At 33.6% G+C, this 26,657-nt stretch overlaps 1 protein-coding gene across 2 annotated transcripts in view; it reads right to left on the reverse strand.

Annotated features, from left to right (window-relative positions):
• LOC129231864 (homeobox protein DLX-6-like) overlaps positions 1–26,454 on the reverse strand; it is a 93,832-nt gene extending 67,378 nt beyond the window's left edge. Inside the window, exons 1-2 of one of the 2 annotated variants that reach the window (XM_054866249.1) lie at positions 25,992–26,454; positions 15,407–15,523 (exon numbers count right to left, since the gene is read on the reverse strand). In XM_054866249.1, the coding sequence (XP_054722224.1) occupies positions 15,407–15,523; positions 25,992–26,325 (451 nt within the window). In that variant the 5' untranslated portion in view covers positions 26,326–26,454. The remainder of the gene's footprint in view (positions 1–15,406; positions 15,524–25,991) is intronic. The other variant, XM_054866250.1, reaches the window with a different exon arrangement.
• Between the last annotated feature and the right edge of the window lie 203 nt (positions 26,455–26,657).

Here is a 26,657-nt window from a genome sequence, read left to right on the forward strand (position 1 = left end):
CTTTGTATTTTTTCATATGTAAAAACCAATAGGAAAAGCAGAGCAGCAAAAAAGTACAACACTTAAAAAACTGCTTACAAAGAAAAGAAAACCAGAGATAAATCAAGTTTTGCTATCGGTTTTTGCAGATGAATCGAACTTTTTACTCTAACCGTCTCTATCAATGAATATTTTAAATTAATTAACCGGAAATAAAAGATCTTCGTGTTTAGGAGTTAGAGAATTTATGTTCATGTTCGACTCGTGTATCCAATTTTCATTGTAACTTTGTGCTAGTCGGTGTCTTCGTACGGCGTAACGTTGACCATTTCAGATCATCCTGACAGCATTGAGAATTACATTATCTAAAGCGCTCAGTTGACCGATCTCATACGCATATTTTTTCACGGGACATCAAGAGTAGCCGGGTTTCTTAGTCTCTTGCGAGTCTTTTTAATGTAGCCGATTGCTGATTTACTGTAAACAAGCACCGCTTATACGTCTTTCAAAGGACTGTACATACGACGAGGACGACGTATAACCGCATTAACAAAAAAACTTTGATCTTTAAATGTTTAATCTTGTTGAGGCAAATTCATGCAATTAAAATAGTTCACTGGTAAGAAAGTTTTTCTGTTAACTAATGTAAATTATTACTGTAACAGTTTTATCCTAAAACCATTAATTAAATTTCTGAGTGACTCAGTTGCTGTAACATTTAATAAAAGTGGAATAAATCATACTTTTATTGTATAGCGCAAATCATACTTTTTTGTCCAATAATTATTCTGTAACTGAAAAATAGAAACGAAGAAAGATGGTCTGGCAAAAAAGTTTCGAATTTTTGAATGGGAAACACGACATATAACCGATATTTCAGGACGAATAAAAATAAAAAAAAATTCTGTTTTAGAGTGAAATGGAATGAATCGGGACTTCACGAAAACGATATATAAATGCAAAAAACGTATAATCAAGATACATACATACGATTCTTGACTGTATTAGTAAAACCTTTATTACTTTACTAGTAAGCTAATTTAAGAGGTCAAACTGTTCGCCGCACTCTTTATAGTATCAGTAGGACTCGATAGTTTGAAGGCGGATTCAAATTACAGGAGAGAAAGCATGTTTTTCTTAAGTCATTAAAGGAAATTTTCGGCCCCCTCGTCCCACCTCGCTTCGATCACGCCTACACCAATGTTTCTTTAGTTCAATTGCTATGCTGCGAAGAAAAAAAAAAGACTGCTTCAACCAGAATTAGAGTGCAGTAGTATGTTTGGGTGACTTTTTTTTCTTTTCTACACCTCTAAGATGATCTGAACTTTGCCCTTGGAGAAAGGAAATAATCAAATACCTCTTTTTTTGCCTCTTTTCTTGAAATGATAGTAATTATGTAAACTGTAATTTGACTTTTTTTTTCAACAAAAAGATACTTTTCTCTCTTGTTTAAGTTTGTTGATTTTGTTGGTGATCTTAAAAAGGGAGTTATGGAACTGCTTCCTGCTAAATAGCGGAGAGTGACCGGCCTAGACTGATTGTGGTTGAAAGGAATGCTCGATTTTTATGTCTGATTGGAAAGAACAGAATTTTGGTCAAGAGTGGTAGAAAATATAAAAGCTTTCCAGTTATTTTACGTATTTTGTGCCCTCTAATTGCTGATCCATTCTTTATTTTTTTTGGTTGCACAATTCACTACCCCCCCCCCAAAAAAAAAAGAAGTTTTTTTTTCTTTTTTTTTGTCGAATAAAGAATATTTTAAAAAATTATATTTTTGACAGCAATTTGTGTGTTTCCAAGTAGACGGACGCATTTTCAATGGAAAAGATTGTAATTCTTTTACAATATGTATAAAACTGGAAAACTTCTTTGTGACCAAAAATTTGTTTTATTGTTATAAAATAACCTGTATAAAACTGCCACGAACAAAAAAAAAATCGAAAATGAGATCTATTTTGTTAATATAATTTTAAAATTATAAATGTGTTATTGGTAGCATTAGAAACCATTCAACTTATGCAATATACCTACAGCCGGATTATGCTATCCAGAGACTGCAGTTTCGTCTTTGGTATGAACATTAGTCTGAAATAGTCCATAACCGAGCTGGTGGCAGGTGTACTATTTTTTATTTTTATTTTTTTTTTTTTTTTTTTTTGTAGTTGAGATTATTTTCAAAGTGGTGACAAAATAAATTTAGCACTGCAGCGAGAATCTGCAAGCATGGTGTGGTTCAACTCGTGAAATAAAAGCAAAAGCTTAGGTAATTAACACAAGTTATCACCATAAAGCCAGAATTGAATGCGACATACCGACAGTCCGGTTATGACATCCTGAGAGTACAGTTTTGTCTTTGTTACGGACCCATTAGTCTGGAATAGTTAATAACCGAGCTGGAGGCAGGTGACTTCTCATTGCTACCCCCAACTCGTGGCTAAGATTAATTTTGCCCTCATTTTCGAGCTGAACCGCTCCATACTTGTGGACTCTCGCGGAAGTGCGAAATTAATTTTAGCCAACAGTTTGTAGGTAGTCTCAGCTACAATGAGAGGACATCTGCCTCCATCTCGGTTACTGATTATTCCAGAATGATGAGCTTATAACAAGGACGAAACTGCAGTCTCTGGATGTCATAACCGGAATGCAAAGACGGATCCGGAAATTTTTCTAGGAGAGGGCGGTTTATTTTTTAAACTTACGTACGTTTTCAATAAAAACATGTGTGTGTGGGGGGGGGGGGCACAACATTTTTATCTAACAGAGAAAATCTCCTTACTCCTTTTCCTAACATCGCCAAAAATCGTCTGATACTATATCTTTAAACTTCAACTTTGAAAAATTTCCGAGTGGGAGATTCGAATTCGAACCCCATTTCTTTCTTTAACATCGTCAAATATGGCATACATTAGCGTTTTTTTTAAGACCTCAATTCGGAAAATTTGCCGGTGCTCAAGAGAGAGGCGATCGCCCCCATTGCCCCTCCCTTGTATGCGTTCATGCCGGACTGTCGGTATATTACGTGTAATTCTGCCTGAACCCTGGCTATAGGGCTATAACTTATTGTTAATCACTCATTATAACCTCTGCTGCACACGCACTGAGGATTTAATGCCCAAAATATAACGTGGATATAGGTGCATCGACATAAAAAGGTTCAAGCATACATACACTAATATTTTTTTCTGCTAAGTCCACTCGTTCACGAAAATGATGTTCATTTACCTTTCTTATGAAGCAAAGAATATTAAGCTTCTTCGTTATCACACTCAAATTTCACTAGAAGCAGAAAATTTGTTTCCTATGAGCATTTTCGAGCAGAAAGAATATTAAAGACAAAAGGAACTAAAACCACAGAGTCATCAGATTAACTTAAATCATAAGAAAAAAAAAAAAAGTCTAATAATTTTGCGACCTTTTATTCAATAGATAAGCTTTCAGTCACTAGTCACTTTCTGGGTCATTTTCATACATCAAATAATGCTCCGTTATTTGTTGCGTTAAAGATATTTTCTTCATCTAATTACGTGCATTTTTTTTTTTAAGTCTGTCTTTATTTTATTTTTCCTTATGTTTACGTCTAGAAAATCGTACTATATCAGGATGACGGGGAAAATGTTAAACCATTCATTTTATTCCTACACATATTTTATTTTCATTCGGCGTTAGTGCAGTCCTTCTACTAATAGCTAGTTTCTTGCACGATGCTGTTTTTCCTTTTGTGGTTGATACTTTCTCGATCAACATATAAAACTTTATTGTGTGATTCTTCGTAGTTAAAAGGAGCTCTAGTAGCATTACGCAAGTATTCTATTTGAGAATAGCCATTCTTACAAGTCAGATAAGGAATTTGATAACAGTACATGAATTTGATAGCATGTAGAAAACGCACGAATCAGCAACTGTAGTAGACACGTGTTTCGGGGATTTCAAGGAACACCATTTCTCGCATGATAGTACATCCGTAAGATCACACTTCTCTGCATTGAAAAAGGGCTTCTTTGAAACCCCAAAACGAGTGTCTGCAACCAGTTGCTGATTTATGCATTTTTGGCGTTAAAACTTTTTTGTACTAAGGTGTTTGTTGATTTCGTAAGGAATTGATGTTTTGATAGAAATAATTTTACAGCATGTTTTGATAAGTCTTGTTGTATTCAATAAATTGCCGCCCATTAGCCATGGCTAAAGCAGAAATACAGGCGGTAGTTCATGTTAGTCTCGTTGTATTTAATTTTAATTCATATAATGTATGTGGTATTATTAAATGCAAATGAATGCACAAACAACTGGTTTATGGACAAGTTTTGAAGATAATAAATTTCTCAACGAAATATGTATCTTCAGGCTGTCTAAGTTACGTACCCTGAATTTTGAAAAGCACTATATTCGTAATCTATTAGTAGTGACACTTATTTTCAAAGCCTAACAAAAACTAAAATGTTATCAGTCAGGGAAAACTTTTATACCCTAGAAAAAATATTTCTTATAATTCTTTTAGGCTATAGGGGGGGGGCTTATAGTTTAAAGAAAAATTCAGAGTAGAATGTCTTCTGAAGGATTATTTTTCTAAGAGAAAGAGATACTTTTTTCAGTCAACTAAACGACCTGGGGCCCGGGATTTTTCGCACCCTGCATCTGCCTTCTTTCTTTTCTTTTGAATTTGAACTTGAGAGTTTGGATAACCTTCAGATTCATTTCGTATTGTTAAGAGTTCATGTTATTAAATAAGGTTATCGTAATAGATGGTGCAAAAATAATAGTAAAACAAGAGTTTTCGGATGAAAAGAATTAAATATCTGTTTTAAAAACACAGTTATACTAAAGATAGTTCTTTTCCTAGGCTCAAAATTCATGTTGCGCTTGCTTCATTGACGAATTTATTTACTTTTGCTTTTCAAGTAATTTTGAAATGATTGGAGACACTTTATGCAAATAAAAATTCAGTGACAGTAGGAATGCTTAATATATAGGGTTACATCGGTAAAGATAAGCTCAAACTATCTTTTTTTTATTTTCAAAAAGCAAGTACAGCAGCAACATTGCACAGTTTAGTTTCCAAGTACTCATTTTTTTTTTTTTTAATTAGAATTGTCTTCGTATAAAACTCCGTGTTTCTTTAACTACTATGCAAAAGCTAGCTCCTTCATTTGTGTACAAATCATGCGATCCGCAACTTTTGTATTCAGCGATTTAGCACGTTGCATGTAAAACACAGTAGAAATATGTACAGTACCAAATACAGTAGAAATCTGTTGTACCGTAGGGATTGGGAGACATATTTTGCTCCCACGTTACAACGTAACTGCAGCATAATGAAACTTAATTTTTATAAAAGTAAATTCACGACAGTCATATACTGCCGTAGGAAGGTAAACCGTAGTATCTACAAAAAGCAGGTTTATATATATTTAAAGAAACGCTGTTTTGATTGTAAAATGTTGGAATTTGACATTTCTTTCGCGCTTTATTTTCAGTGTAAACTAAATATGCACGTGTGTAAAATAAAACTAAAGTAAAATAGATAAGAAAAACGCAGTACGAAAAATTTGAAGATGCTGTTGTTTCCCAGGGCAGTATAGTATAGTATATTACAGATGTAATAGAACTTGGACTAAATATCCAGTTAAACTTAACTATTTTCACGTCACACATTATTGTAGTTAGAATATTTCAAAGAGCTTGCTTAAAAATCAAATGCAAAGGCACGAAATAACAGTAATTATAGCATGAATGTGATTGAAACTCATACTGGGCGGTCATCCCAAGCTCGTCAGCTTGCGAGATCGAGATTTTCGCTCACGTGATCGGTTGTGATGTAGAAATGTCGCAAAGTAGTATTCTAATCTACTCAAACTTAGCTTGCGGCTAGGTTCGAGTAGATTAGAATACTACTTTGCGACATTTTTACGTCGCAACCGATCACGTGAGCGAAAATCTCGATCTCGCAAGCTGACGAGCTTGGAATAACCTCCCTGGAGTGTATTTTCTTCTTTAAAACTTTGAGAGCTTGTAATGGTATGCATCGGTAGGTAGAGTTCGGAAGTAAAAATGTTGGAGACACTTTGCGAATGAAAGAAAGGGGAATTTATTTTATTTTAATATCGGTTAAATATCGGTCCTTTAAATATCGGTTGACATAATGGTATAACTGATTCCACTTTTTACCCAGGTGTTGTGTAGTAGGATCCTGCTGCAGTGTAGTTAAAAAATTTATTAGTACCTTCATGACGCATTGTAGAGGTTGTATATCAGTTATTGCTGTTTGATAAACAAAAAGGTTGAAATGACAACAAAATATTTTTATTTGAATTCGTTAAAAAAACTTTTCGGGAATTCAAACTTTTGAATGAGAATAAAAGTGTGTTTACCAGCAGCCCCTTGAATTCTAACAGAGAATCATGCGAAAGGAAGTTCAAGAAAAAAATGATATTAGAAGAACAAAAAAGATAAACTTTATATGATATACGCTTACAATAAAAGCCTGAATGAGTGGGAGGAAAATGCCTATTAGAGGTACAAAATTCAAGACTTAATAATAATCAGTAATTTTTAATGCTGTTCCAATTTTCAATTTCTCGAGTCGATGAATTTTAAAATATTTGGTATGAATAAATTGTGCCGAGAAATCACAGAAAATATTGAACCCACCCTTTTTTGTCTTAAAACATAGTCATAAGTTATGAGAACAAACTGCAAAAAAAATAGATTACTAGATAATGCATTTTGGGGTTTTAAGGAGCACTGTTTACAAAACGTTACTCATAAATTTTGTTTTTGAGTAAAAGTAAATGTTTCCTTCTAAAATGATCATGTTTTAGAAAAAATAATTTTGATAATATTTCACATAATTATTAAAATGCTTTCGAATTCATATATCTTTTCTGTAATTTCGAGATTTTTTACAATATATTTGTTAAAAAATAGCTGCATTGCGTAAAATTATATATAGCTCTATGAAAAAATAAAAGTACAAAGCAGTAGTTTGGTAAAAATGTTTACATAAAAACTAAAATTGAAATGATTCTTGAGAAAACCCGGGTATTTGATCAAAAACCCAGGTGGGCTGGACTTCTTCCAACTCTGATATCCAGCCATCGATTTGAAGAGGGGTTTTCTCATTGTACATTTGTTGAAAAATGTAGATTACAAGTTAAGCCAATTTTTTTTTTTAAATTGTGAATTGTGAGGAGAAAAAGATTTAAAAACATTTTCAGTGTTACTAGAGATGCGACAAAATATCAGATGCTTCAGAACAAGTAGTTTCGGTATTAACATCGACGATAGAGTAACAATACATCGTTTGCAAAACATTGACTGATTGTAACATTGATACTTCAAAGTTATTTATACATATTAACCTTTAACAAATGTTAACACGGGACTGAATTTAGCACGCTACAATCACCGATTACTGCTACATGCACCGGTTATAATCCAAGATTTCCGAACTGTCAAAACAAAGTGAAAATAACTAGTTAGAGCAATAGAGTTTTCAATTTTATGTTGAAAAATGCCAAAGAATGAGTACCTAATACGCGTCTTTAAAATGTGAATTATAGTAGGTATCCATAAAAAACGATGAATGCAATTAGTCAACATCTTTTTGAATGAACAATACATAAATAACTAGTTAGAGCACTAGAGTTTTCAATTTTATGTTGAAAAATGCCAAAAAATGAGTACCTAATACACGTCTTTAAAATGTGAATTATAGTAGGTATCCATAAAAAACGATGAATGCAATTAGTCAACATCTTTTTGAATAAACAATACAAATATTGGAAAGGTTGCATTTAAAAGGAAATAATAAGAGCAACTCGGTAGCAAATCTGTTACACTTAAATTGTCATTTGAGTTGAAAGGATGGTTGGGGGAGAAGCATGAAATACAGGAAAATGTTTTCCCTGCCGGAAAATGTTCAAAGTTTAAAGATCTCGGAACAAACACAGACATGTAAAATTAACTTAAAAGTTACTTTTATATTTATTAATTTTTCCAAATCCAATGAGCATATAAAATAATTCCCATATGCAAGAATTCGCAATGTACATCAAAGTTATTACAAGCGTTACAGGAGAACCATTCATTCATTGCGTAATATTTCAACATTTATGCATCTATTGTGTCTGGGAAAAAGAAAATAAAAAATATTTCCAAAGAAAAAACCGTGGGACGAATACAAGAAAAAAAAAAAAAATCTCAGTATCATTGAAAATTTAGTTCAGTTACATTAACAATTACATTACAATAATATTTTGCAAACGTGCTTACTGTTAAAGGCGTTAATACAAGCTTAAATACAATACAAACTTTAATACATACAAGCAGTTTAAAACACGTGGTAGAAGGCAGTTAAACTATCCGGTAAATTTAAAACTAGGAGATTTGTATATAATCAACTTAATCATCAGATTGTTTGCCTTTTTCTTTAGCCGAAAAGAAGCAAGCTCTGAGCGCCTCAGTATTTTGGAAGCCCGAGTTATGTTAATTGGCGCGTTTGATACGGTTCTGAGCTCGTGCAATCAGTTCCGCTGCATCCCTCTTGCTTTTCTTTTCAGTGGCGAGACTCCATTCGGATTACAATGGAATTAGATGAATTTGGATTGCAAGTGAAGCGTCGAAAATGTCATTAATGCTATACGATTCGGGATTAAGATAGCGAAAGAAACGAAGCGTTAGCTTGTCCGAAAAGAACTTGCTAGCTGTTAATGCAGAAAATAAGCAAATAAATAGGGAATCAATAAAAAGGTTTACTCTTGTAAACGGAGGCATTAGAAAGCGCAGAGATAAGATTTCAATGCCGTACATTGTGTCCGAAAACGTTTATCCGAGTTTTTGAGTCACTTAATCAAACGAAATTCGGGGAAAACGTTACTTTTGTGGGATCTACGGAATTGAATAGAATCGTGCGAGAATTTTTGCTGTACATTGCTAACTGCACCGGCAACTTTTTGTTTACTGTTAATCTCTTGAGTCGGTGTAGTAGGTCATTGGCGGTTTAGAATTTTATTGCTGGCTCTTAGTTCTAAAAGCCTGGAATAAAATTCCAAATCCTTACTTCTGAGCAGGAAATATTTCTCTTGCAGATATGATGTATGTTGGAAATCAGAAATTTAAATAAGCCGTGTTTAATTGTAAGCACAATACATTTTTTTTTTTTGTGGTGTTTTGCACCAAACGATGACGCGAATTCGCTTACTCCAAAAGATGTGTGCATTATCTTTACCATATTTTCGTGCAGCATACGCAAACAAAACCTTTCGTATATTGCATCAATATATGGTAAAAGTAATAAATTTGCGTATATTGCACGAAAATACAGTAAAAGCAATGCACCATCCTTTAGCCAGCAAATATGCACCATCTTTTCGAGCAACACACCAAAGTTTTTTTGGGGGGGGGGGGGGAGAGTGTATTGAAATGGTTCATATGAAGCGAAAGTGAGTATGAACGTTTTTGAATCATTTTTCATACGAATAGTGTAAATAATTTAGTAGTTAGAGTTATAAAGTATTTTAGGGGGGAAAGTTTCTCATTTTTGGATCTCGTGATACATTTTTTAAAGAAATACTTCTTCCTAAAGAAGACGCGATGCAACGAATACGTTGCCGACATTTTGATATTATATTAATGACTTTATCGTGTGTGTACTTGTGGCTTATGTTGAACAATATTTGACATGTTAACGTAAAATCATATCCACCAGCGAACGAGCAAAAGTAAAGTATTTGCTTATTGGGAAATGAATTAAAGGAAAAAATTAAAGGGAAAAAAAGTAAATAAAATATGAATAAACATGAAGTAGATGAATATGTAAGAGTCGAATATAAAGTAAAAACGCAAAACTCGATTGCAGTAAGTTTTGATTTGATCGTTATTCGATCAAATCCAAAATCGGTATTCAATCAAAATCAATCGTCCAAGCCTTGGGCAAGGACGAGATTTTCAAGTCCCTCTTCAATACTTCACGGTAAAGTAATAAGAATCGTATACCTTTTGAAATGTATTGTAAATGAGCTGTTGGAAAACCATGCTTGTGGGGAAACCAGGCATTCTAAAAATACCCTTTCTGTTTATACATACTATTAGTAAAAGCATAGGGAGAGGATACAGAAGAGGTTTAATTTGCAAATTTTCGAGTGCAGCTCTGTTTTGACGGGAGGCTCAACCAAGGTGTTGTTTGGAGTTGAATCTCCAGGAACCGTCGGCTTTAAACGACTTAGAACGTCCTATTATTTTAATATAAGTGCCTATATGTGTGGAAGGAATGTTTTGACCCCCTCCCGACTCTCATGGTTCAGATTCAAGAGCTCAAGCTGATGTACTTCAGCTTCTGCAAACTACGAAAACCAGGCTCTAGGCATGCTCTATATGTCAAGAGGATGTAGCTGACTGATTATTTCCTTTATGATTTATGGTTTTTATTTGAGAGTTCCGTAAAAATTGTTGGGCGAGAAATTTAAAAAAGAAAATAATGTGAAAACAAAATCAATGCAAAAATTTTATTTCAACGTATCTTATTCGAAAGGGAAATACTACTCCAGAAAAGCAGTACCGTAACGACGCTCCGGTTTGTTCCGGCACACCTTGCTAATCGCGTTAAAAATCAACTCTTGTGTTCCCGTCATTTGTTAACCAAGAAACGGAGTACATTTGTGTGCAAAGGAAGTAACTCTTTTTTACTTAAGAATGAATTGATTTTTTGTAAAAAAAATGTTTGTTTTGTGAACTTAAAATGCCGATATATTAATGTAGAGTCGCTATATAATGTTTGTGGTCATTTATATGCTGCTATTATTGCGATATAAGATAATACTCAAAAAAATCTTTATTTTATTTATAGTTACTTGCATAAAACATGTACAAGAACAGAAATCGAAGGGCTCTTAAGTAACAAGAGAAACTTTATTGCAATTATGTGACAGTTTATGAACGATTTCTTTCTAAAGTAATCCAATTATACTGCCGTGTGTAGGTAAATGGCAGTATCTGCAGAAATGAGTTTTCGAGACATTTGAAAAAAACGTTTTGGATTCAATGCTAACAATAGGGAAATGTTGGAATTAGACGTCTTTTTCCCGCCGTTTTTTCAGCGGAAACAAGCGAGCTTGTACAGTAAAGATAACGTAAAATAGATGACAAAAATGCAAAAAAAAAAAAAAAAAAAAGAAAGAAAGAAAAACCTGCAGTTACTTCCCTTTACCTGCACAAGGCAGTATAGGTTTCTTCACATCTATGCAAGTATCTCTTCTCGTTTTAAAGCAACAGAAGGAACAATTCAACAGGAGTCGCATTATGGTCATTATCAAGTTACAGTTCGTTAACCTTTAAGTTACTCATAACTAGCAAACTGCTTCTACATAAGACTTTTTACAAATTCCGCAGCTAATTAAAAGAAAATCTGCTTTTTGAGCAAATTGAACTCATGTCCGAAAAATGGAAATAGTGTAACTTTAAAAAAGAACCAAGACATTCAGAAATGTGACTTTGCGGGCGGAACAATAATACCTATTTCAATTTTCTTTTTTTTTTTTTTTTTTTTTTTAATTTACTAACATCAAATTGGGTTTTATCAAATAGTTTGGGGGATTAAACGTGAGTCTATGCAACATTTAAAACTATACTTTGCTTGATAGCACACATGGAGAGGATTGAAAAGTGAAAGAGGAGTAGAACTACAATGCTTTCTTAACAGTATTAAACTGTCATTTGAATCTTATGGAGACTAGAGAAAAAACACTACAATTTATGCGGAAAGAAATAAAGATAAATTTTGAATGGTCAACTGTATTTTATAACGTAAAAATCCCTATATAATAAGATCGTAGTACTCACACGTGACTTGCTTCATGAAGGTTAATTAAGTATTTTTAATGAATTGACAAATGGAGTTTGCTTAAAATATTAGGACATTGAAAATTGTAAGGCGAAGATACTATATGCTTTTTTACTGTGCTTTTAAAGAAAATAAGGAAATGCTCCAATGATATTTGTATATTTATACAATTAGTTCACAAATGAAACAGAATCCGTATGGTTCAAATTTAGACCTGTCCTTAACTAGATTCTCATGTCGGACAATCATGGCCTACTGTGTAGTTGGTTATTGTCGAAATGATCTGACAAATTCTGGGAGACAAAAAAAAAAAAAAAAAAAGGTTTTGACTGCTAGTTTCTTCAGAACAAAAATCTTTCAAACGCCACAATTTGCCTCAATTTGTTTTCTCCTGGTTTTTGAAATTTTACAATTCTTATCGGTCCACGGTTATCGGCAATATATAGCACATGAATCCTTGTACTTTCTTCAATAAAATCGAATGTTCTTGAAAGTATTTGGGGGTGTGTAGCTATTTCTCAATGGCGTTCTCTTTATTCTTCTCTAAGTTTCGGTGTTTTATTCAACAGACATATGAAAGTTAATCAGTAATTTGGAAAAAAATTCAGTGATGACCTTATTGGTTTCATCTGGATAATGAATGCAAAAGTGAGATGGAAAAAGATCAAAGTAAAAGGTTCAGATTGCTTATTTAAACAATGATATAAATTTGTTGGTAGAGGTTCAATGAGAAACGACAAGCCTTTTGAATGCAATGTAAAGATTTGACTCGGATTTTATAATTAATAGTTAAATCATTTTGAAAGATCTATGACCTGAGTTGATTTTATCCCTTAAGTAGACGTGGCGTTGCTTAGTTTTATTCATTAATATGTACTGATAGTCTTAAATAATATAGAGATAATAAGGCATCAAAAGTATCAGCTAATTAAGTCTTACCTAGTAATTAGACAATATTTAGGCTTGGGCAGGACAGATTAAACTTATCCAATGAAGATCCCAAATCGAGATCCTGGGGATGTCACATACGAGTAATCCTACGAGTAATCCTAAGCTTTTTGTCCAAAGCTGTACTAAGTAGCTCAAATTTCTTTCAATCCATTTCAAACCTACGATTTTTTCTGGTAAGTAATCCATATCAAATGCTTGCCTTTTCCTGTAAAATGAGGCTTAGCATTCTCTAAGTTCTTCTCAGTTTAGAGCAAATCACTTTTAGTTTCTCTGCGGAATCACGAGGAAAATTTCAGCTTTGACGATTTATCCAGAAAAATATCATAGAGATCAACTTAATGAAAATCGTTAAGTTCAAAAGTAAGAAAGCAATTAAAGCTGGAAAATTTTGAACGTTATATTTTTGAGGAAGGCAGTATAATCGCTCTCGAGAAGACATCAAAACGTAAGCAAAATATATTTTAAAGATTCCTCATTTTGTGGATGAGATTGAATAGAAAATCGGAACACATTCTGTAAGAAACTATTCTCTTGAATTTTTATAATTGGTTTTGCGTGCACCACACAGTTTATCATAAATGATTATGATGGGATAAAAAAAAAATAATACAGAAGTTTTAAATGATTAGCTGGGAAAATCTAGTCGGAGAAAAATTATTTATTGAGCTTTATTTAAATTTTCAAACAAATTACAAATCTGAAAAAAAAAAAAAAACTTCAAAAAGATATGAGGCTAAGCATTCAAAACGTTTTAAAAGTTGTCTCAATTGATTTTCATTCAGTACTACTGCCATTAAATTGACGAGAAGCGTAAGTTAATAACTTTTGGTGACATACAATCTATTTATTTGCTTTAAATAGAAAACCGATAGCTTTGTTTATTTTGTACGCTTTACAGATCTCGCTGTTCAGAGAAAACGTCTGCATGAAAATGTATGGTAGTTCGGTCATAACTTTATTAATAAGATATTTTAAAACGATGTGTACTTGCGTTTCTCAAGTTATAAAAAGCAAAATCAGTTCCAAAATGTTTAAGGCAATTTTGCGAAACTTAATAACATGCAAATATTGATTTTAATTCAGGATATCAAAACATATTGTGTCAAAAAAGGAAGAGCTTTAATTTTTAGTTATAACAGGACATAGTCACGCTTTAATTGGAATTATCGAAATGAATTCATTTGATCTTGATTCAACAGATCATAAATAAGATAAAATAATGCAGTACCGCTGACCCGAAAATTATTTCTTGCATCTGTTTGCCAATATTAAAATAATAGTTAAGTAATTGTTATGAATGTGTGTATTCCATTAGCGTTTAAACAGAGATTATATAGCTATTCATGAAGCATGATTCCCTTTTCGGTACCCTGTGAAATGTTACTAATTTATCTTTTCCAGATAAAAAGTTTGCATCAAGTTCCAGTCGTAGGATTACTGTGTAACAGAATATCAGCTGCCAAATGGTAAATGGACAACCCTTATAGAACAACTTTGTGTAGGGAGGACAAAATGAATTCGGAAAAGAGAGATAAGTTTTAAATGCGTTTAAGGGCAAAATTGGGTGTGTCGAGTGAATGGGGTTTGAAAAATGTTTCATGTCGTCCGTAGTATGTTTGCTTTTTGTTTTATATTAAGATAATCTTTCGATAACGGAATATTTCATTTATGTGTGTTTAGATGGGATAAATTAATAAAATAGTTCTTATTGTTTAAAAAACTAAAAGAAAATAAGTAAATACAACACATAAAACAATTTTTACACGGCACTGCTCACATAAGTACATGGAAACCTCTAGGTTGCGGTTTTTGAACTGAAAGGACGATAAGCTTAGTTCACGATTTATTAAACGGTAAATTTCTAATGAGAGGACGCGACCATTGGACGTGAAAATAAATTTCCCACAAAAAGTTTAAAGTTGAAGTGTAACACAATGCTATTTGAGATTTTTGGAAACTGAAAGGAAATCAAATATGCTGAAATAGAAAAATTGTACAAGCATTGAAAATTGCGACACGAGTTTAAAATAAAATGACAAAGCTTTATTTTTTCGGATTTAAGAGAGAAATTAAGTCTATGAATGAAATAGTTTTGTTATAAAAATAGCACGATTATTTATTACTGAATGGCATGCAAACTTTAACTGATACGTAGTTAAAAAATGTTACCAAAATTTTTTTTGGAAAATGATTGGTGATGTCAAGATGCCCTCTTGAGAGTATTTATAACTTATGAGAGTCATGACTCACATAGAAGACATTTATGCAAACAATTTCGCGTCGTAAAATTTTTGACCCACATTTTGAGCCAAATAGAATAATGGCATTTATTTTTGCTTCACATTTGAGCCAAGTGGGAAAAGTGGCATCAATTTGTGATCCATTTTGAGCCAAATAGAAAAATGGCATTGATTTTTGCTCCACATTTGGCCAAACAGGAAAAGTGGCATTAACTTGTGATCCATATTTTAAGCCAAATGAAAAAAGTGGCATTAATTTTAGATCGCCATTTTTAAGCCAAATGGCAATGTGCTTCATGCAGAAAAACCGCAGTTTTTGAATGTGCAGCTGGTGTTCCATGACTCGAGTGAAGCAGTGCCGTCTGATAAAAAGGTATTAATATGAATGGAGGTTCAGGCATACCTACACCCATGTCATAGTAACCAAGATCCCACTGCGGTTCATCTTTTATTGACCGGGAGTTGTACTTGTACGGCGCACTGCTCATCATGCGGCTCTGGAGGGCTACTAGCGAAGAAGCTGCAATTGAGAGGGGTCGTTTTACTAGCATGTCTATAATATGTGATTACTACACAAGCAAACATTTACTACGAGTCCTAACTTTGCAAATACTGGTTTCTTCAAAACGTCATTAATAATACTTTGCCAAATACAATAAAATTTTTATTATTTTGGGTTTAATAAATGTTATAATCTCATGTCTCTAAAAGTGCTCTTCTAGTTTACTGCGGAACTATGTCCATGTATATTAAAATATATATGAATATATTTTTCTTTCAAACAGTTTTGCATTTATGCATCATTATATACTTTGGAATATGTTTTAATAAAAATAAATCGAAAATATCTTTATAAAAATTTTGGTACAAATATTCGTTTAAACAGAGCTGCATACCAAAAGTGATTTCTTACTAGTCGTTGTTAAGATATACAAAATCGTTTAACAAATTCAAATGAATTGAATAAATTTGCGCAATTGTGAATCAAGTATCGAGTAACAGTTAGATTTAAAGAAATGTTTTCCATTTTGCTTCTCTTTCAACTTAGAAAGATATGTACTGACGGGAAAATGAGTAAAATGGTTTGCGTTCAAAAGTGCACGCTAAATATATTAAAAACATTAAATTCATTTTACGAAAAACAGTTTATCTTCTAAATGATAAGTATGTACACTGTAACCATATTTAACGTTTTGAAAATGTTTACATAAAAACCATTTGAATTTTAATAGAGAGTCCTTTTGAAGTTATATATTGCTGGTAATTTGCATAAGAGAGACTCATCTTTTACTGAGCATGAAAACTGTTTGGATTTAATAGATTGATTTTATCGCTTTTTATTGCCAAATATGTACATTGGATCTCCTCTGATTCATGAGACATTCATCTTGGACTAGGAATGAAAACCGCTTGAATTTAGCAGCAATTTTATCCACAATTCCGCATTAAAAACTTTTGAACTTTTAGAAGACTGAAGAAAATGCAAAACGATTAATTTAGCTAAAATCATTGGAAAATAAACTTAAATTGTTACTAGAAACTTTCCTAATTTGGTTTGAAACGAAAGTGCATATCTGATGTTTGAAAAATCGGATAAATCACAATGTCTTTAATCTGAGAAGATTTGGCACCATGTAATTGCATGGTATGTCTTGAACATGAGTACCTGACGTTGTTCAAATTCAAAATATTCATTCGTGCTCGACTAAAACTAAGCATTAGAAAGATTCGGTTAATCTAACGACTCGGAAGAACATGTGATGATGTAAATGAATATTCTATATACTCATTTACATAAATAAGCAAATGACAATATATCATCAATTAACTATAAGATTTCCTTTTTTTTAAATGTCGTGTAGTGTGGTTTAGGAAAAAGATTGAGAAATCAACTGAGCGAAAAGCAGACTAATGTCGACTGAGCAAGCACCGAAGAAATGGAAGGGACAAGACCATCGGAATCTCACGCGAAGTACAATTTGCTGACAATTCGCGCGTGACTCACGCATTTCTCCTTGATCGTGAACCATCTGTGACACATTATGGAAGATTACGAACGGGAGTTACCGATATTAAGTAGCCACTTGAAAGATGGAACTATTAACTGAAATATATTCTCTTAAAAAAGTGCTAATACACGAACACTAGCAGAGGTTTAAAAGACCCATATCTAATGCAGATTCAGTTAGGGTAATTGGAAACATGGGGTAATTGGAACCAAACCGAAAAGCACACTTCTAAAGGTTTTAAAATCTATACTAATGGTGAATGACGGTTAGGCAATATGAGGCGGACAATCAGCGAGTTCCGCGTGTTCACTAACAGCTGCGTTAGGAGTCTCTATGATTTGAAGTCGTATACCTAAGTTAAATGACCTTACATTTGCCTCTACAGCAGATATAAAAGCAAAATAAATCGTTTCAAATACAGTGGACGCCGGTTAATTGAATCAGTAGTTAATTGCATCAACCGCTTTAACGAATCAAATCGTCAAAAACAGAACAATATCCAACTGTACTGAATTATCCGCTTTATTGAATCGGTCGCTTTTTTGAATTAAAACTGTTTAGAACAAACGTTATTCATATAAGCGGCGCCCACTGTAGTTTCTTTTCTTTCCAATTACCGCATACATATTTCATCCTGGTGCATTTGGAAACAACTATATTTTTCTAGAAGACGATATACATTTTAATTTTGATGTAAATTATATTTATGTGTTACTTTCCACGTAAATTTAGTGTAAGACTTAATTTTGTGTAGGCTTTTATCATTTATGCTTTTAGGTGTCAGGAGGTAGCATACTCCCCTTTGGCCGCAGATTGAGACATTGAGAATCATTGCTCTAGAGCTTCCTAAATGTGCAAACCACGGTTTTCTACCTACTCAACCTCATGGGAATGAAGATCAGTTTCTCTTTACCCCCTTGTCTCTGGGGAAATTAAAAAACGCTGGGGTAAATTGAAACAGGATTTTTTATACTAATAAATAACCATGAAGTCAGTTTTTTATGTGCGCGGTAACTCTCGGGAAGTCTAGTTTTAGATGTAGGGCACTTTTCTGCAATTTTTTCATTTAATTCAATTAAGAGGGAGAGAAAGATTTAAAATTCAGTCGAATAATACTTATTTAATTTTTAAAAAATGCATTATTTATCGCTGAACTTTGTCTCCCTGCCCACTAACCACAATGCCCTATCTTTAGAAGTTACGTTATTTATGAACGGCTTTTTCTTATCAACGCGCAGGTTACAAACTATTCAAAGAGAGATAAAACTAATAAATATTAACGTTTGTACCTTTTTATGTAAACATGTGAATGTTCCTCCAGAACTTTGTTTGTCCCTGCTATGAATTTTTGAAAACTGTTTAACGTTTTTAAACAAAGCGTGTGACATTTTACAATATTATTAATGAGATTGAACTAATAATGCTTAGATTTTTTTTTTTCATTACATAAATTCTTAACACAAGATAGTTTATTTTATTTTATTTTATCCGTTTCTGATATCCAAAAATGTTAACTTATTATAATATTTTGGGGTGACCATCTCCTCTACTTAAATTTGCTCTTCTTTTAGTCGGCGTTCATGTGCTTCAGGTATTCATTTTCATTTATAATTTTATATAAAGAGAAACTTACACAAAACTTGAATTTATGCTTTCTGTGTATGCATTAATCTGCTAAACTACACTTCCTCAGTAACATTTTTTTCAATTCTTAGGAATGATGTGATTTTTCTAGCGCATTTTCTATGTAAGACATTATCAGTGATAGAATAATACTGATCGTTAGCTGTTACTTCTATTTCACAATTGGTAACGTAGTTTTAAATACAATTTAACAAATTCTGGAAGTCAAGCCACACTAATTATAAACTCTGTTTTTCATAAATAGAGTTTGCCCAACATTCAATTTCAACTGTTAACAGAAAGTACTACTTCAGCTGGATTTGGAAAATGTCCAAGTAAGACCACTGGGGAGTAATATTCAAATTGATAATTTGAATAGTAATGCAGATATAGTTGTGGTAAACAATGTTATGGTTTCGTCAGAATAAATACATTGACACCAGGGGGAAACTTAATAGCAATTACTCTAAAGGATAATTTATAGCTGAAGCAAGAGCTATTATTATATAAGAATTAATCAGCAAAATGACTTGTCTCCATATACAGTCGGACCTCCATATATCGAACTTCCACATATCGAAATTTTCTATATATCGAAATCCCAGCAAATTTCTATGTTCACTACATAGAAAAATTGTTTCTATATATCGAAAAAGTCTCTATATATCGAAATTTTTTTCGAAACATTCGTAGGTTTTTTCCACTTTAGATTGTTTGTCTCATAAAAAAATGAAGGTTAGCGGAGAAAATTATGATCACTAAAGGTTGCTACGAAACTCATAAGGAATAGGGGATTCAGGGGTGTGTAGATAGGGTCGTTGTTCCGTTCTGGAGTTCTTACATTCCCTCAAGTTTATTTAAAATCTTAGTTGCAACCAGTAACACTAAAATCAGTTTCAAGTTATCCCTTTTGTCTGTAGATTATCATTCCTAGTATTTTTAGCTTCAGTAAAAATCATTCAAGTTAAGTAGATTTATTTTTTACTTTTCTCTCGATTACATTGTTAATACGAAAATCCCCTAATGTGGCGGTTCAATTTGAATTTCTGAAAAATGAAGATGTATGAAGGAGCAAAACTGTAATTTCAGTTAAATTTTTAATTATTAACTTTCATTTAATCCGATGCTCGTTTAAATTAGAAGTTGGGTTTCATGCACGAAAATTAGTTATAATTTTAATGTTTTAGGATATTTTTAGGATAAAATAAGATTGTTTCTATATATCGAAATTTCTATACATCGAATTTTTTTCCGGCAATTTGCTACTTCGATATATGGAGGTCGGACTGTATATACAACTGAAGTATAGCCAATAAACTTCGTACGTTTTATTGCACTATTCCTTTGATGATATTTTAAAATTGGGAGCAGGTACAAGCTTTTGCTTAAACAAAAAAAATTGATCAAGATATCTTGTGAAAAGCCCTGCTGATTAGAATTTAAATTTATCATTTGAGGTGGAAAGAAATGAGGCTAAATTACTTTCTAAGTAATATGATATTTGATACAAAAAAAAATTGTTCACAGCTCGAAAAAAAAAAAAAAAAAAAAAAAAAACTTTTGATAAAACACGAGTATTTTGTCACATTTGGAAACATGAAGTTCGTTTCGGTTTCAAAAGTAGTACTTTAACGGTAATAATGTAGATTCATTTTTCGAGGGAAAAAAAATTAGATGATTTATGTACGTTCAGCAAAAAAAAAAAGTAACTTTCAAGGGCGAGAGAAGCTGTTATATTTCATGGAAGACAAATGAAATGTTTCGTATTGTCAGAAAGATCTGATCTCTAGACGTACTATGAATAATAAAGCTTTAAAAATCAATGTACGCAAAAAGGGTGCGTATGATGAAATGAAGAGCCAAATTAAATAGGAAAAAAAAAGCAATACTCTATGACATTACCTACTTAATTTTGACCATTCAAATGGTGTTAACGGGTTGCATTGACTTTAAAGAAAAGCGATTAATTTAAGGAGAAAAAACAGATCTGAATGTAAGAATGAACCGCGTCCTATTGAATGAAAAGCTCTGGCAGAAATGGTTGTTTGTAGAAATTCGCGTTCGAGTAGTGATCCGTCACTTTTTGGACATTAATGGCAGTTAGCGACTCCCTAGTGGAGCCCCCCGCTGTGGAACCCCATCTCTCTCTATCTGCCACTGGGCAGCGGAAAGCCACAAAGGCCGTGTCGCGTGCACCCCGCCGGAGAACAGACCAAATATTGACCGAAGCGAAACGTGTGCTCGCTCACTGAATACGACCGTTACGACAAGACAAAAGCTGTCACGAACCTTTCTTTCCTCGCTCCACGACTCGGAATTTTACAATTATCTATCACATATACAAATCACTGCATTTAGGAAACTTTTTAATTTCAGAGTCAGGATGAAATTCATGTAAAAAATCAAGGGGATTTTTTTTTTTTTTGTTGACAGAAAAAAGGTGTTCAAGTATTGCCTCTCATGCGTGTGTGTGTTTGGATTTCATTAATTAGACGAAACTTTTGAAATTTGCAAATGAAGCAGAAATGTTGGAAAAGGATGGATTAGTTATCCTCTGCCTTCTCTTTCATTTTTGGTTGCACGATTTTCTTTAGTTCATAGAAGCGTTTTAGTGCTGAAATGTATGTTAAACGTAAGACGAAAATACATGTGTGTGCAGTGGATTTATGATGTGTGTAAGAAAAAAAAATCAAGTGTCAAAAAAAAAAAAAAAACATTAAATATCAGAGAATACCGCACACAGAAAGTTTTTTTCTAATACATAAGCAAAACATATAGATTAAATCCTTTGCTTTCATAGTTTAAAAATGAACAATTAACAAATTCGTTGATAAATAAAAGAGGTTCAAAACAAAACTTCAGTAGCAGATGTAAAACGTTTTTCTTTTTTTTTTCTTCGTCGAAATAAATTCAAGATACAATGATAATTTTAGTACGTTATAATGCTCAAATATGGAAATAAAGGCAAGGGAAGCATTGAGAGTAAAACTAAATTATGGAGTCAGTTGAAAAGGAATTTATGTTTTCACCTTAAAATGTTCATCGAATGCAATACATTTTCAATGTTTGGAGCTGCAATTAATGAGCACATCATTTCTGTTCTAAAATAATTATACAATTTAAAATGATAAGAAAATTGTGTTGTTAGTTTATATGAGGTAACTTTTTCATACCACGAAAATGCATTTATATGATCATTTAATAAATATACGTTCAGAATCGGGACGATTGATAGCAATTTCAATCTCGGTTTTCTGGAAAAACATCAAGCAGAAAAAATAAACGAAAGTCAAAGCTGTTCAAAAGTTAATCTTTTACTGCGCAATTTACGATACCAAAAAGCTATTTTACCGAAGTACCAAAAAGCTATTTTCGATATTTGAAAATTAAAAAATTAAGTGCTAATGATAAATTCAAAATGTTTTGAAGTTTTCCGCATGCAAACCGGTGGAGTAAATCCTAAAAGATGTAAAACTATTCTGGCTATTTTCTTAATATATAGGAATTGTTTGAAGGTAAGTGAACCTTATGTGATTCATTTTTTTTAAGCAACAGAAATTGTAGCTTGTGGTCGTAAAAATACTGACATCTTATAATAGTAAAGATGTATTAAACCGATAAAGTCAAGAAAATAACTGAATGAATAAACGTAGTTCATTCCTATGTGGACTCGCTGTGAGATTCGTTGCAGCAGCTTTCTTTCACGGTAATTCCGTTACTCATTTAGTTGAGACTGTTAAATTATTCGATCAATTATTTCAGTAACGGATTTAAAAAAGTAAAATAAAATATTTTCATTCCATGTTATACATTATAAAAAAAAAAGAGAGAGAGAGAGAGAAAGAAAAGCAGGGGGAAAAAAGAAAAAAAAAAACAAGAACAAAACTAACAATATACTATAAAGTCCATATTTGCATTTAAATGAATGCAAAGCATGAAATTTTGAGCTCTTGAAATAGTAGTTGCTTGAAGAGAAAAAGTTATAATTGTATGGAAAATCATTTGGTTTAAAGTGCTTGAATTATGCATGTTGAAGAAAATCGTTAAAAAGAAAAACTACTCGGAAATATTTTGCGAAAATATTCTGTTTTGTTATTCGACTCGGATGACATTGTGTGGCAAGCTCGGATGCAGCTTGTGTGGATTACGGGTTCTCACGATCAAAATGCGATTAAATTCAAAAGCTGTCAGCGGTTCCACGCAGCAACGAAAGTCCTTGTTCACGGCAATTCTTAAACGTACCGTCATATCTCTTCTTCGCATTATCATCGACGGAAAAGCGTTTTTCAGCGAAATAATATTTTACTCTTTTTTGCTATTATTCGATCGAACTATTTTCTTAAATACAACAAAACTTTTTGTAGAAATGTAACACCAGTAATGAATTACCTACTTTGAACCTACGTTTAAGCGAGAGCTTATTTTTTGAACAATTCTAGTTCATTGGCAATAATTCATGGAGTGAAAAATGGTCTAAATCAGTGGCGTAGCGAAGGAGGCAGGGTGTTTGGGGATAACCCCCCCCCCCCCAGGGGCATTGATTTTAACATAAATGCGAATTCTAATACGATAGTTATATATATATATATATATATATATATAAACTATGTATGAGAGGACTTTTTTGATCAAAAAGCCTGCTTCAGAATTTATTTTTGATAAAAAAAAAAAAAAAACCCTCCAGGAGCTATTTCTGGCTGCGCTAGTGGTCTGAATCAACTGATATTTTGTCAGTCCTGTCGAGCTATATCTCATTAGCTATTACGACGGATTATAAAATCAAACTTCTGAACACATTTCAACTGCTTAAGAAACGGCGAATTTCTTTTAATGTAATGAAGAAAATGTAAATATGTAAAATGCAGAGAGAATCACCCAAAAGCGAATAGGGATACTAAAAAAAATAACGTACGACTGAGTTTTACATGGTATTAAATATTAATACTACTAGGAAAATGTTTATTGATTTACAAAAATTTCAGAAATTGAGAATTCTGCATTCTTTAAAATTCATATGATCTTGAGCAATTAAAAAGATGCAAGAAATTTAGTTATATGTTTGTCTCGATTCGAATAATAATTTAAATATTGACACTGATTCATATAGAATAGAGTCAAAGAAAGAAGTTCTTGATGTTGTTTTGACTTTAGTAAAACTATAACGCTTATAACAATAACACTTATAACAATAACAACGCTTTACATGTATTTATATTCATCAGCAAAATTTGATACATCATCCACGAGTTAAATATCTTGATTTTGAAGAAGGTAGAGTTTAAGTTCATTGCTAAAGAACAAGCGAATCTTTGAATATATACTAGGTATATTACTAATTAAAGCTGATGTTATTCCATTTTCAATAAGCATGGTATAAGTGGCTGGTATTAAAAGTAAAATTCGAGTTGGCTAACATAAAATCATGCACGATAAATGAAAATTTAAAAATAAACAAACATATTAAGAACTTTTATACCCACGTACTTCAATTGACTTAATTTTATTTATCAAATGCCTAGCCATTCTCCATTAGGTCATTAATCTTAATTTACTTAATAAATATTCATTGATATGTACTATTATTCAAGGAACATAATCCACAGCTCCAGCTGATAGGGCACATTCAATGGGTGAACTTCTCAGTAATAATTCCGTGTTTCAGTTGGGATGCAAAAACATGCTTAAGACTAATCCGCTCTGTATCAATTAAATCCAAAATAGGCACACAAAGTGAGGCACTGAAATAAGAGGGAAATGCACCGTAAAGGCAATAAATAATAATTTAATCATACGACACACTTTATCTACAGCTCGTAAAATGCCAAGATACTACTCAGAACTTTTTACTTAATTGAGTGAAAAAGCAGACTTCATTGGTAAATAGTAAACTGAATGCATTTTCCAGATCATTATGTACATTTTTGAATCATTCCTAACATGTGATGAGAACAAAAATCTCATTAAACGTTTCCCTTCATTCTCAAACTGGACTTTAAAAAATAGTAAATTTCGACAACTAATATAAGAAAGGGGAACAAACATTATCGAGTCAGTGAACAAGAATCCTTCGCATAACATTAAATGGTAAAAACTATTTTCAATCACAAGGTCAAAAGATTTGAGCTGCGAAAAAGAAACGCGTCATATCCACACATGTTTCATTTTTCGCTTAAAACTTCTCAGCACTGTTTTAATATTATCCACGGCTCGATTTAGAAAAACCAGGCATATCTGTAGATGTCCATCGAAGAGTACAAATCAACCAAGTGTTGTAAACTTGCACTCGCACGTTTATTGTTATTGCATAAGCTGCAGGCTAGGACATAAACTATCGAACCAAAACACAAACCGGGTGTTTTGATATGCAAAACACTAGGCTATAAACCTTATGCATTGCTCATCATTTCAAATATCATAATAAAACAACATTTTGGTATTTTTTGGATGTTTCTGGAATTAATTTCTAAGAAAATAAGTGAGGCGAAGCGTGTTTTCATGTCTAATGAGCTCCGTCTAATATACAGACATTCACATAACATTGAAAGGAAGCACAGAAACTGAGCTCCATGTTCTCCCATGTAGCTGAATCCTCTCCATGGTCAAGTCCTTACGGAGACCCCCTGAGCGAGGGGGACGGCTGGCCGAGACTGCTGTAAATCAGACTTTGATAGTAACACAACCATAAAATAAGATCGGTGACAGGGTAGAGATATTTTTCGAGCATGGGTCCTATGGGGGACGGCTGATGGGGCATTAGGAACACTTGCCGTTCGAAAAAGGGGTTAGGGGATAATCAGTTGGCACCTGAGAATAATCAGGTGGCACCTGGCAGTAAAGGTGTTACTTCGGCGGCTAAATAAACTACTCAACCAGCTACTTTTAAAAACCCTACCGGCCACACATTAATATTACTTCATTGATTTTCTAAACAAGTCATTTCCTTTTCGTCACTTAGTTTGTGATGCAAAAATGATATTCCAGTTCTCACTTGCTATTCCATATGGATAACGGATAAGAAAATCATTTGTACTATTGTAAACTTATTTTATTTTACAAAAATGGACGATTGAAGCATTATAAATATTCATTTGTCTAACGTTGCAGTTAGGTCTCATACGTCTTAGGTCTGATTAGAGATTATTACTTTTACAAAAAGTTAGAGAGATTATTAATACTAATAAATAAAGAAATGACTAATAAATGAAAAGGGGCTACTATACTAAAAATGTCTACCGCCTAAATGAAACTTTGATTTTTGAGATGTCTAAGGTGAGTATGAGTCGTATGGGTGATGTGACAGTATGAGCACGTGTCGGGGCACAAGAGAATAATAATAATAATAATAATGTGACTTACCGTCTCTGGGGGGTGACGGGCAAGGCGGGCATCCGGGCACATTGGCTGGGTAGGTTCCGAGGTAAGGGTGGCTCGGGTGCGAGTAGGTGTTGTGGAGACTGGAGTTGAGGGGGCTGTAGTTCATGGGAAAGGGGTTAGCGCCCAGGGGCCTCGGGTTGTGGGCGGAGGCGAAGACCGCGGACTCGTGGGGCTGCGGCGGTTGCGAGTACGTGGAGCGGATCGGGTAGGGCTGCGCGTGGTGCGGCGGCATGGCGGCCAGCCCCTGACCCTGTATTTCCATGAAGGCCGACTTGTTGGCCCCCTCCTGCTCGAGGCCGTCGGCGGCGCCGGCCATGCTGGAATACGGGGCCGAGAACTCCGTGAAATTCAACGTGGTGGCGGTTTGGCGGGACTCCGCTCGGGAACTCTCTCTCTCTCTCTCACTCGGTGCTGCCTCTCGAGCCGCCAGACAGCGAGTACTGGCACTCGGGGCGAAACGGCCGCGCGCCCTACACACACACCATGAATATGGATGAAAGCGCGGCTCCAGGCCCCGCCCACGGCGCCGGAGCCCATTGGTGCTTTTCGAAGCCGACACGCCCCGGCCTGTCAATCAAGCGCTCCCCACCTTCCCGAGCGGGAATCCTCGGAAGGTGGAAAAACATTGGATTCTTCCATGTTCGGTGA

Source organism: Uloborus diversus, chromosome 10 (assembly GCF_026930045.1).
Source record: "Uloborus diversus isolate 005 chromosome 10, Udiv.v.3.1, whole genome shotgun sequence".
NCBI classification, from domain to species: domain Eukaryota; kingdom Metazoa; phylum Arthropoda; class Arachnida; order Araneae; family Uloboridae; genus Uloborus; species Uloborus diversus.